Source organism: Uloborus diversus, chromosome 6, assembly GCF_026930045.1.
Source record: "Uloborus diversus isolate 005 chromosome 6, Udiv.v.3.1, whole genome shotgun sequence".
Classification (NCBI taxonomy): domain Eukaryota; kingdom Metazoa; phylum Arthropoda; class Arachnida; order Araneae; family Uloboridae; genus Uloborus; species Uloborus diversus.
In genome coordinates, this window is record NC_072736.1 from 482332 (window position 1) to 495946 (window position 13615).

The window sequence follows — 13615 nt, forward strand, 5'->3', positions numbered from 1 at the left end:
CCCTTCATTTTAAAGAGACAATAAGGAACTTGAACAGCTTAATGTACTGCACTGCCATGCGAGTGAGTCTGTATCTGGTGTTTCATCTAAGTTTCTGTCACCTCTTTTAGAGTTGCGTCGAATATATTGAAGATTGCTCAGCTAATTCATCCAACATAATTTTCAAGGTACTGCCCACATTTATAATGTCAGCCGCACGGTGACAAAGACATCGGCAGGCACTTTCTACAGGTTAGAGAGCATAAATAAATGTCTGGTTTTTCATTGCTTTCTTCTTCGGAAAAAATGCGCACTTTTAGTAAATTACAGGTTTTGAATGCATTCCTTAAGTTTACAGAAGCGTTCAAACATTGCATTCAGGCTACTCCATCGGATTTTGCACTCTAATACAATTTATCAATTTTTCCTAAAGTCCATTTTTCAGGGTTTCAATATTTAGTGATGGTTTTCGAAAAGTTTTATATTTTTTACGCATTTTCACAATTGCTGAACGTATGAACACTGAAACCTGACATGAGAATACTAATTCATTTTCAGAAAAATGTACTCTAATTTATTATTTTCTTGAATGTTAAATCCACCGTTCATAGTATGAATCAAAGTTTTTCTTACTCTTCCTGCAGATATACAGGAAAGTGATTAAAACTTCAGATGATACTTGTAAAAATATTCGTTTTATGGGCGGCAAAGGTTGGAAAATCTTTGCGGGATTGGAAATCCCGCGGGATTTTGCTCTCAATCCTGCGGGATTAATCCCGCTAAATATCATGATGGAACCCGCGGGATTCGGGATTGGAATTACGGGATTGGAAACCATCATGACCTTTGCCAGAGTGCCTAGGATACAGCCATTTTGACGTCCGCAGAAAGCATGTGCAAGTGGTACTATCGTATGCTTAAGCCTTTAATGTATGATGTTTAAAATAACTTTAAAATATGCTCTTTGGTTTTAAACTTATGTTCAAATCCTGAGAAAAATACTTTGAAAATCATAGTTTAATTTAGGTATGGTTTATGGTTAAACAACCACTAGACCAGACAACATCGGGCTTTAACTGAAAAAAGAACAAATAATTTACCATCAAGTACCCTAAAACATTGATGAAAATTGTAAAAAAGAAAACTATTAAAGTAGTAGTAAAACTTCATTCACCATATAATTAAATGAAGAGTGCATTTTCAAGAGCACTAAACCAAAAAAAAAAAAAAGTTCTACACTTGCGAATGCCGAAAAAAGAAATCTATTTTTTGCTTTCCATCAGATTGCAAAATTAGAATTCAAAATTCAATTCCAACCATTGCAATTTTTAAATTGATTAAATAGCAAATTCAGTGACTATTTTCTTCGTTATTGGCGACTAAAGGGTTTCAATTTTTTCTTGTAGTATTTTAGAAGACTAAATCGAGTATGTTGCCAGAAAGCTACACGATACTGTCCAACCACGGATTGTATGGAATTGGCAAACGTCCAGGCAAGACTAGTCTATCTGAGTGAGGGGGAAAGAAGATTTGATGCGTGTGTTCCGCTCATTTGAATGGGACTCTGCTTAATTTAGAGACTAACATACATCTGCAAACAATGCCGGATTTAGAAATGTGGAGGCCTTAGGGTAACGAAGGAGTGGAAACTCCTCCCCTAATCAGGGTTCGAAAAGATCATCATATTTTCAAAAATATCCGATACTTTGATATATATCCGAATATTTTGATATATATGTATATATCCGATATTTTCGATTTAAAAAATTTCCATTCAAGTCATTTCGTCAAATATTTTTTAAGATTTTGAGCTCAAGAAGCGAGAAGTTGTAAGGATGACCTGCAAAGTTAACCATTTTTCGGATTTTATTTTTACTTACTTTATTTCTCTTTAACTCATAGGTACAAATTACAAATTAAATGGATAAAAAAAAATATATTGCTACTGAAATGCTCGATTAAATAAAAAAAGTGATAGTAAATGGATACTTTGTAATCAGGGCTTTTTGATATATCGATAATAATACTATTTTTGTGCAAGCATTCTTTGTAGAAATACAAAAAAAAAAAAAGATGTCTGGGAGAAAAAACGTAAAAATTGCTGACCCGTGAAAGTTAGGATATTTTGTAAAAAAAATTATTGCGGGGGCCCTTTGTTGTGGAGGCCCTGGGGCAGTAGCCCCGCCTGCCCTCAATTAAATCCGGCCCTGTCTGCAAAAGCTGACATCTCTAAAAACAAATAGATGTGTCCATTTCCGCCTGTAAAACGGATGTTTGCCTTTTCATACAACCCATGGTCAGACAGTACGTTTAAAATTTGATGAAATTAACACAACTATTCGGCAACAGAGAAATAGATTTGATTGCAAAGTAATGATCATATTTTTTTCTTCGCAGGTGCCAATGCCAGCAAAGTTACAGGTGTGTTCGGTCCTATGACGATATATCGATTTCTGCGTACGTCCACCGATGTCGTAATGACGAGTCAACGGGTGAATTACCTCAACTTCAATCCCGATGAAGAATAATTCCACATCATCATTCATTTTGTACATTATTTATGCCATCTCTCTGTAAATGTTTTCGCATCTTGCTAATCAAAAGTATTATTCCATCCACTTTATTTTGTCTCTCATTTCGTCTCTGGTATTCCTTTCACATTTACGCCGAAATCGGATGTTTTAAGTAATTTTTCCATTTTCCTTCCATATGACTAAATTATTTGTTAACCTGACCCTCGGGAAAATTCTCAAACAAGATATGATGCCCAACGTGTTCTCAACAAGAGATTTAAGACTGGGGGAAATCAGAACGATTCCCAATGTGGTTGTTTCCTTCAGTCAAAAGTACTACTCTGGTCACTGAAATTGATAGAATGAAAAAAAAAGTGGAGCGTGGAAAAACTTTTATTTTCCCAACGGTTAGTTTTAAATTAATTTTTTCAAATGTCCGATTTTGGAAATAAGGCGTGGTCTTTATGACGTCACACGTGATGTACTTTGGCACGCTACTCCACTGGCGCTTTGAATGCTTACGCTTGCTGTCTACCGCGTTTCTACTATATGATAGTTGATAAGGGAATGAAATATGGAGCTCTATACTTGCTATCAACCACATCGTTGCCAAAACATATGAATAAAGAAGTGAATTAAATATTGCGGTCTGCGATAATGGCATCAGTGAATGGCATTTCATCACTTTTGTGACGATCACTTGATGATGTTTTCATGTGTAGAAGCGTAAAAAAGAAAATTGAATTTGCACACCGATTAAAATAATTGTTAAAAAAGATCAAACTTTGCGAATTATTAAAAACGATGTGTGCATCGCATGACTTCCTTTTACTCCAATTTTAATGTCATTTTCCCATTATTGGCAATTTTAATGTGATTCAATAGTTTACTCTCTAATATCACCACCAATGGCAAAATTGAAACAATTTGGCGAATTAAATTTATACGAACTCTTACTATCCGAATCACTGATTATCCGAATCGCTTTCAGAATGGCAGGTAAACAAAATTAAGGCAGAAATCAGACTGCTATTCACAAGTTTCTCTCTACGCGCTATTCCCTTTCGCGGATCTTGTAAAATACGCTTTCCAGTTAAAAGTGTTGCTTTTTCATTTGATTAACTGGAATCTATTTCAAAAAATAAAAAGAAATATTATTTTTCACATTTTCAACATAATAACTAATTGAAAAGGACTTTTTCGGCAAAAGATCTCTTAATCCGAAATTTTATTATCCGAATAGGATTCGGATAATTGGGGTTCCACTGTACTTCTTTGTCCATACTATCAGTTCACAAAGCGATTAGGTATAAATCCTTCTCCATCAAGTCAAAAACCTCTGCCAAAAATTCGTTTTGCCTCAAAAGTCTGCACAATACGTGCTTTTGCCATACATAACATCCAGTTTTGGATTTCGTACTCTACTAAAAGGGGGTCCCTGCATCACCCTCCTGACATCTCTCCCCACCAGGGTCAATCTAAAATGAACAGCGGGAACTATTAAAAACGGGAGAAAAAATCATGGAATCGGTGAAAAAAACACGTAGTGAAAAAAAGATAATAAAAAAAATTTTAATAAAAAAAAATAGAACCGACTTCGAAATTGCTCTAAAAAGTGAAAAGTAATTTTATTCTTTAAACACCATCGATTATACTTTTAAACATAATTTTTGAAGTTGGCGCAAAAACAAGAAGTAAAATCCAGTGTAACCATGCTTCGTTCATATTTTTTTCAGAAAGTCATCCAAAGACAGGAACGAAACATTTATATCGTTACTCAAATACGCTGTCATCAATGCATAATGTGTGTGGTAGTGATGAAACTGGCCCTGGTTAAATTTATAGTTGTAGTTGAGTCATGGCTGTGAATGATTTTATCTATCGTTTTTGCGCCAACTTCAAAAATTTTGTTTAAAAGTATTATCGATGGTGTTTGAAGAATAAAATTATTTTTCACTTTTTAGAGCAATTTCGAAGTCGGTTCTATTTTTTTATTAAAATTTTCTTATTTCATTCTTTTTACTGTAAATGTATTTCAGATATAGTAAGAAGTTACCATCACGAAACTTCACCTTATTTTTATCATAAAAATGCACCATGCTTAAAAAAAAAAAAAAAAAAAAAAAAAAAACAATTATAAACACGCTTTAAACTTTAAGCGATTGGCACTAAAAATTTATCTTTGTTCATCTCCGGAATTCATTTGTCTGTTAGTTTAACTATAACGATTTAAATATAACGTTTTCTTTCACTAATTTACATTTCACGGCATAAAAGTTGCTTGTGATGTAATCCTGTATCTTCTTACTTAGCCCAGATCATCTGTTTTTGTCATAGATGATAACGATAAAAATACTACTAATATATATATAGTTGAATCAAACCTAACCTGGTAGCATTGTGAAGTCTAAGCATATATCCTAATCACTGCATTATCTCGCTCCCAGGTTAAATTTACCCCCACTATAGAGCAATGACACTGAAAAAACTTCAGAGAAGTCTTCATTCAAAATTATCACTGCAATTACTATTAATATTATTGTTGTATGGCACCAAACTTTTGTAACAATAGGTTTTATATTTAATCATTTGATAGGGATATTGCATGAAATTTACTGTTTTTTTGACCATAACTTTTTTTCTAAAGAACAAATATGGTCAAAGTAATGGGACCTAAGTTGAGTCATCCCCTATCCATTAAAAAAAGAATCATCAAAATCGGTTCACTAGGTGAGACGCTATGAGTGGACAAAAAAAAAAAAAAAAACATACATACGGTATGAACTGATAACCGCCTCCTTTTTGAAGTTGGTTAAAAAGAATGCCAATTTTTCCATGGACATAAAAGTTTACCGGACTACAAGAGGGACCCATACCTCAATCTCAAATAGCTTAGGGCTCCGTTAAGTTTAAATCCGATCCTGGTAACATCAACAGCATTTTTATAATGAACTGCCTAGTTAACTCACATTTTTGATTGTACAGGCTACTACTTGGTGTAAAAGTGAGAAACCTCATGAATCAGAATTCAAATGGACAATTAAAAGATAAATAGTTTAAAAACTGAAAAAACACGCTTTTGCAGCAATAAAGTAAACAATAATCGAATAATCTTTGGGTGTTAAGTATGATAAAGTAACTGACCAAACAACTAACTTTAATGTAATTTTTCATTTTTACAAGGACAACAAATGAAAGTAATTTAAGACAACTGATATGAAGCGCCCCCCCCCCCATTTTTGCATTAACGTTAATTTTTTGGTCAATTATTTTATCATACTTTCCATCCAAAGGTCACTTGATTATTTATTTCTTTATTGATACAAAAGCGTGTTTTTTTAGTTTTTTGAACTATCATTTTGCTTTAGCTTCTTTAGTTTGACTTGTTTTACGGAAAAATACTTATTTTAATATAATTTGAGATTTTCTATGTTCATGAAATTCCTCCCTCGAAAAAAAAAAAAAAAGCGACGAAATGGCTCGGGTAACATTTAAACGGAGATCTCTTGAACTCCAAAGAGTAATGATACTCCTAAAGGTGTAACGTTCGAGCTCTAAAAACTTTCAACTGGTCTGATAAACTGCCTGCAGAATAATTGTCTAATCCAGCTAATCCATAACAGTGATCCATGTTTCTGTGTGGAAATCATATTTGTATTACTTTAAAAATGGGATGGTTTCCTTCAGTCAAAAGTACTACTTTTAGTCATTGAAATGGATGTAACGAGCAAAAAAAAAAAAAAAAAAATTGCATGGACCCAGAAAATACTTTCATTTTCCCAACAGTTATTTTTTAATTATTTTTTTAAAATGTACTATTTTTCAAACAAATCGTGGTATTTATGACGTCACAAATGATGCACTTTGCGCATCTTTCTACTACGTTTCCACGTTACGATAATCAAGCAGCGAATTAAAATTGCGCTCTACGCTTGCTATCAACCATATCGTTGCCAATACACGTGAGTAAAGATGCGAATTAAATATTTTGCACTGTGAATGGCAACACTGAATGGCATTTCATCGTTTGCGATGTCTTCGGCAGAAGCCGTAAACAATGAAAGCGCTCCGATTTAAGTAATTTTTAAAAATATTAAACGTAAACAAATTTATCAAAAAATGGTCAGATCCTATGTTTTTAAGCATGCTCTTTCAGAAATAAAATTTGGAAACGACCCCATTTGAGATACACTTTAACCAAATCACATTGTTCAACAATGACCGTGATTAACAATGAATTTTGAACTGAAAGCTTACCTACATCTAGGCATGAAATTGAAAAAAAAAAAAAAAAAAAAATGTAGTTCACGTTCTAATTACCTTGGAACACTGGAACAAATTTTAACTGATACAGAAAACCAGGGGCTTCTATCGATATTCAAATCGAATTTGTGCGAGCATTTTTCGCCCTTATATTAGTGGATTTATGCAAACATATGATTAAAAGTGGAATAAACTAATAATTAGTAGTTCATGAATAAATTTGATTATAGAATATTGCATTGTCATCGAGTCTGAGGTCATTGCTCTTTAATATTGGTTGAATTGAAAAAGAATTCGATCGCAGAAACTGAGCGAAATTTGAGTTGCAAGATTCCGTTACAAGATACATACATACAGGGGAAGCTAATAAAAGCATGTTAAAAAATAAATAAGGTCGATTTTTCTCAAAACCAGCTCAATTCAAATAAATTTTATCTGTTAAGAACTGATGTACTCACATAAAATTTGCTCCAATCAGATTCGTTTAAATCCTTGTTTCTTTTTTTTTCAAAAACTTTATCTGAAAGTGTGAAGGAAAAAAAAAAAGCTATCATCGGACACAGCTCCGTTAAAAATAAAATAACGATTCAAAATTTGATTCGACTGTTTCACATATTTAGAAGAAACAACAATTTTTATTGTTCTCAAAAATGCACTTGAAGCTTCTGCTCACAGAATGCTGATGTTATTTTTGTTTCGTGGGATTTCAGTGATTTTTGCAATATATAACTGCCGTCATCCTCAAAAAAAAAAAAAAAAAAACTTTTAAGCTGAAAGGTTTTTCAAATTTTGGATAAACGCATTAATTTCTTTCTTTTCCTCTCCTACTTCTTTGCACTACCTCCTCCCCCCTCTATCATTTCTATTTAGTCCTCTTGTCCTTCTTAAACTTCAACAGACGTCAGAATCGATTTAAAATACGGATAAAATATGGACTATATAAAAATACTAGCGATACCCGCACGGCTTTGCCCGTAGTAGAATATTAAAAGGTCATTTGGTTCGCCTGTATATTTACAAATAATGGATGATGAATTTCTAGCCAATTTGCTATGTTCATTTGCCCGCCCTTGTTATGGTAGTTTGCTCGTCCACGTTATGGCTATTTGCTCGTCCACGTTATGATAATTTGCTCGGTAAAATGTTCTTAAAATTGGAAAAGAAAAAGAACAAAATCGAATTTTCGAAAAATCGCTTCGAGGTGCACACCCTTGTTTGCTACAAACTAATTTTGTGCCAAATTCCATGAAAATCAGTCGAACGCTGTAGGCGCTATGCGCGTCACAGACATCCAGACAGGATGCAGACTATCAGTTTTCAGCTTTATTATTAGTAAAGATTTTATTTTGAAAACAAATGACAAATTTAGACTATGTTTAAAATTTATCCATATCCATAGTTATAAAAACATAAACAAAGTTAAAAAATTAAATTAACTATTAATGTGAAAAAGGTAAAAACAAATCAAATTAAAGTGGCATAGGTTAAAATAACTTCCATTTTTCAAAATGATATTTAAAATATAGGATGCAGAAGTATAGAAACTTTTTAAACACAGCATGCATTTGATGAAGCATGTGTTCGATGTTAGCATGTCTCCAAAACATATTAGTTTTTTTTTTGAGCAATCACGATTGCTTATTGCTTTCATTTTACCGTCTTTGATGTTGTGGTTCCTTTTTCAAGTTGGATCAGGGACACCAGCACCACCGCCCACCGACCTCTGCAGGCGTGGCTCCGAGCACTGCCTCCTGGAATCCGTTTCTCCTGGTCGAGGGCGTCCCTCTCCCACACACACGCGCGCTCACATACAAGCTCATACACACACGCCTACGTGCATACACACAGGTCTGCGCACACACACAAGCCTACACATTCACGCACGCCTGCACACACACACACACACAACCACACAACTATACACATGTAACCGCCCAGGAGGAGGGGTAGACTTGGGGGTACAGGAGCTGTTTCTAGAAACAATAGCCCCCAATGGGTAGGGTCCTGTCGCAACTCATGATTGCGAAAAGCATAATTTGAATTCAAAATGTCAAAGTTCAAATTAATATTTTTTTACTTATACGAGGTCGGTAGAAATTTAGAAAATTAATTTCAATAAAATAATAGGGGTTATTTGAAAATTCATGAAGATTATATTAAGAGTTGGATGGGATCAAAGTTTGATAAACAGAAAAATGTTCGAACAAAAAGTAAATTTTAGCGAAACAGGTATTTGATTCAAATTTGCTTCCGAATTTATTAGTGTTTCAATTCTGCATATACTCTAGAATCGAATATCGAAATGTAAAAGAGAAATGGAAAATAAAAAAATAAGATGTGTGGAGACTTGATAAAAATAACTGTCAATTTATTCAATCTACCAAATTTGTCATTGACTTCACAGTGAAAATTGAAGGGAAATCTTGTGAGAAAATAATTTTGAGTAATGTAACACTCGGTGAGAGAGAAGGGACGTCAAATCTCATCAACTTCTCTCGCAAAACATTGCAACTAACTAACCATTGTGAAGCGATAAGATTGGTCGTCAAAAATTTTACTCAATGCTCGAAAAATTGAGCAACCTTCTTCAAAATGAGAAATTTGTTAAGAAATATTTGAAAAATGGGAGAAATAAACTAAAGCTTTGCAGATTCAACAGAATAGTTTAGGGGGAGTTCAAATCTGGATTTTGTTTTCAATTTCAAAAATTTGACATCTTCCTTTTCAAACAATAAAATTTGTTAGAACATTTAAAGTTTTATTCACGTAGTTGTTATGCCTAATGTTTCTAACATGAAAAACAGTGTTCTGCGTTTCAGTACACAAAACAAAATTTAAGCAACTTTTAGCACCGTTAAGGACTTTTAAATGACAAAACCCAAAATAAAGCATTTTTTAAGGACCGTTTGAAACCTTCTCTCTCTCCAACTTTGCCTTGTTTATTCATGCACCGAAATAAGAGGGGTTGAAAGCTTTCTTAATAGTTTGTAGAGACCCTAGAATTTGACGTGTATCGATATTAATGGAATGGGGGACTCTAGCTGTTTCCGATCTCTGAAAAGGATTATCTGTTTTTCCCAATACATAAAGAGGAGAAACCAACAGCTGTTAGCTCTCTTGTAATTTCCTAAGCGTAAACAACTAATGTAATATAAACTAAGCCTTGGTTTTTTTCGATAAACCCAAACCGTAACTATGTGTATCTTTACTCTTTGTAAACTGATCTTTATGTGTAAATAATAACGAAGAAAAAAAGATATGTGTTTGTTTTTTTATTTGTATTAATCTGATTTTATAAAAGCTGATTTCATCGTTCTGTATTGTTTCCTCTTCGTTTCACTACAGCCATGGAACATTTTTGTAATACGGAAGTAGATGAACGTAAACAGTAATCAGATTTCCTTACTTACCTAATTTTATTTATATTAATCATTTTTATTTTTGTAATTATAATTATTTTCTATAGCAATTCTATGTTGTGACAACTTTAGTATTTGATGGCTGAAATATTTTATAATGTCTCGTAATGGTCATGCCGAACGACCTCAAAACGATCATGACTTTCTAACTCATTATTCCAGATGCTTAATTTTTACAATTTTGGATTTATTTAATGCAATTCAATTCTGTTGACTTAACAAGAACGAACAACGCTGATTGAATCGTTTTCAACGAATGCTTCGTTTAGTTCGTGTATTCAACCAAAAATGAGTTTATAACTTGTTTTCTTTAGAAATTCTTATTTTACTGCAATGTATGATCAGAAGTATGTCACCTTGGAGAGTTAAAAGTATTTGCTTCAATCTTTTTAAAATGCCTCTTTTCCTCTTGTGTAATCCCATAATTGTGTTTACTTTAAGGTGCTATTTAGTTGATACAGTTTTACCTGCTTAGGGATGCACCAAATAACACATTTTGCTGAATACTGAATATTCAGTGAGAATTCGTGTTACTATATATTCGGGCCGAATACCAAATATATCAAACCTAAAAAAAATTAAAAAAAATAAATTTCTTAATGTTTGTCGATTCAGAATAAAATATATATCTTTTTGAAATTTAAATGCATTTCTATTCAAGATCCCAAATTCATCTACATTAAAAGTACACCTAAAAATTTAAAATAGATAAAAAATGAAATAAATAATCAATGGTCATTAGAAATTCTGCAGAAATTAATTATTAGTTTCTTTCCAAATATATAATTCATATGAATTTGTGCTCAAAAAAAAAAAAAAGAGAGAAGAAATGTTTTTTTTAATTTAGTGTACCTTAGTAATTACTAAATGTATAATCCAGTGGTGCCCAACCTTCAACCCTCAGACTATTTGTGGCGCGTTATGTTCAGTGTTATGAATCAAAAAATATGTTTTGAAAACTTGCAAACAAACTGATCATTTTTATTCAATATTCAGGATGATTGTTGCAAATTTGGAGCCAAATGATCAGAAATTGGTGCCTGTTACATTGATGGAAATGTTTTGATATAATAAGCATGTAGTAATGATAACAACAATTCTTGATTTGTAATTTTCCTTTCTTTTTTGTGAGTCCCCCTGTTTCGTGGGAAAAACAAATCATTATATGTTTAAAATTGTATATATCAACCAGCCTGTGAGATTATCTTACTGTGGGGTATGTTCTCAGGTGAAAAGGATTAGACACCACTGGTATAAACAATGCTTAAGAAGCAAAAAAAAAAAAAAAAAAAAAAAAGAAAAAAAAAATTAAATTGTATAGTATGTTTCTCTCTTTTTACAGGAATTGCAGTTCATGCAATGGATGAAAAGCCTGCGAGTGCAATGGCAGTGCCCCGAAAATCAGAAAAATAACAGATATGCCCTCAATGTAAGGGAATCCTGTGAAAATGTGGCTCAAAGTAAGGTTACGCTGCCCTTGGCACTGTAGGCAGCATGGCAACTTTTCCTTTATTGGCCGATCCTGGCTGCTCATCTCATTGGTCGTAGCATCCTTACTCCTGCCTCCATATTTTGCTCATAACAGTTCACAGACAGGCTATTATGTTGTGGACTTTTCATCTGAAATTGTTGATAATGGTGAGGGCATTTATTGTTTTTTTTCCCCTCTTATATATTCATGGTAGCAGTTTTGGAATTCTTAAGGGAGGGGGGGGGGAATCACCTAAGCTGAAGTTGAGGTTATTGATTAACTCTTGCATGTGGATCAAGACCCTGTCCCCTCCCCCCCCCCCCAGCTATCTCAGTTCTGTGGAGTATTTAAACCAGTATATGACAAGAACTTTCATCACAAAATTGCTGATATGTATTGTTTTGAATAAAAACTTTTTCCTGTTTAAATTGAAAGGCACAAATTGTTTAGATACATAGTTAAATCAAATTATTAGACTCAAAGGACATTTTTGATTAAAAAAAAATGAAGTATCAACCTTTTTAAAATTGGCAAAATTATTAGTTATTAAGCAAAAATAAAGCTTTGGCATTTAACATTTATTATTGAAAGTGAAATTTAATGCTTATTTATGTTAACAAAAGGTATTTTAATGAGTATTTGTGTGGCAAATAGCTTGTTTATTTGTTTATTGAGTAATTATGTGAGTGTTATTTGTTTGCTGAGTAAACATTATTTACGGGTGTCTGTGTTCTGTTTATACACTTAAATTTAGGTATCATTCATGAATTTTTTTTCTTCTGTTATCCCTTTGTCTTCCTTCTTCAGCCCCAAACTGATAAAGAAAACAATTCAGTATGCTCTGCTTTTTAATTTAAATCTATTTTATATTCAACTTCAGTAATCAGTAATATAGTTCTACTGCACCACTAATGCTGCTGGTAGTGTATGCAACTTATGTTTTTAGATTTGTAGCGGATTATCTTTTGTAGCTGTTCTTTTTTTTCTTTCTTTCCTACTTCTTGAAAATCTAATTCATTTAGGTATGTACAGAATAGGACCCCTAAATCTCTAAATTATCGGACTAGCACAGTTCAGGGCGCTCATTCCAAACAATTCTCGTTTCGACTTCGAGATTTCCCGTCACTTGATCGATGTTGTCGAAAAAATCTCGCAACATTGAATTCTGAACAGCTCGCAGCTGTCTCTCGAAGAGGCACCGATTTTTTCGATTAGTTTGGTCGGCCAGGAGGTACACGTGACTTCTTCCAACCAATGTCCTTTCAGCGCAGCTAGTTTTGTTTTGTTTAATCCTTGCACGGAAGAGCGCGAACTTTGATGACTGGCACGCTAATGGCTACTCTTCAAAGAATACGTTTTACGTTACAAAGAATCACACCGAAATAATTTTAGATTTTCTTGAAGCAAACCCAGATGTTCTTAAAAATTAATTCTCCGAGAATTTTACAAAATAGTACACAAAGGAAAAATGGCCGAGTGCTCCGTTGCAAAAAGCTTAGTCGAATGGCAAAAAGTAAGTCATATTTTTTGCATATTTCAATATTAGTGTCTAAAACAAAAATCGAAAAGGTGAAAACAGTCAATACATAAATATGATAAAAATTAACCGTAAATTTTGTTGATTTACCCTATAACACCATCTATATTAGTAAGAACGTCTTATATGAAATATATTTTTCCCAAGAAACTATAATCGAAATAAAAAATAATGATACTAAAAAAAAAATCTTAACCCTCCTAAATGCAAACGAAAAAATACAAATAGTTCGTAATCGTGGACTGAATAATATGTTGTTGCCGTGTCTAATGAAGTGCAGAGTGCGAAAGGTTTAGAGGCATTCAAAAGTCTTGATGAAAAAATCTGCTAATTCAAATTGAATAAAAAAAAACACTAAAATGCAGGGAGGGGGGGTGTTAGGGCATGGCGCTGACTGCGCCATTGAAATTTTTAAAGGGGGTTGAGGGGTATT

At 33.2% G+C, this 13615-nt stretch overlaps 1 protein-coding gene across 1 annotated transcript in view; it reads left to right on the forward strand.

Moving 5' to 3' along the window:
- Positions 1-11501: 11501 nt before the first annotated feature.
- LOC129223829 (membrane-bound transcription factor site-1 protease-like) overlaps positions 11502-13615 on the forward strand; it is a 58656-nt gene continuing 56542 nt past the window's right edge. Inside the window, exon 1 of the mRNA XM_054858189.1 lies at positions 11502-11812. Within this exon, the coding sequence (XP_054714164.1) occupies positions 11623-11812 (190 nt within the window). The 5' untranslated portion in view covers positions 11502-11622. The remainder of the gene's footprint in view (positions 11813-13615) is intronic.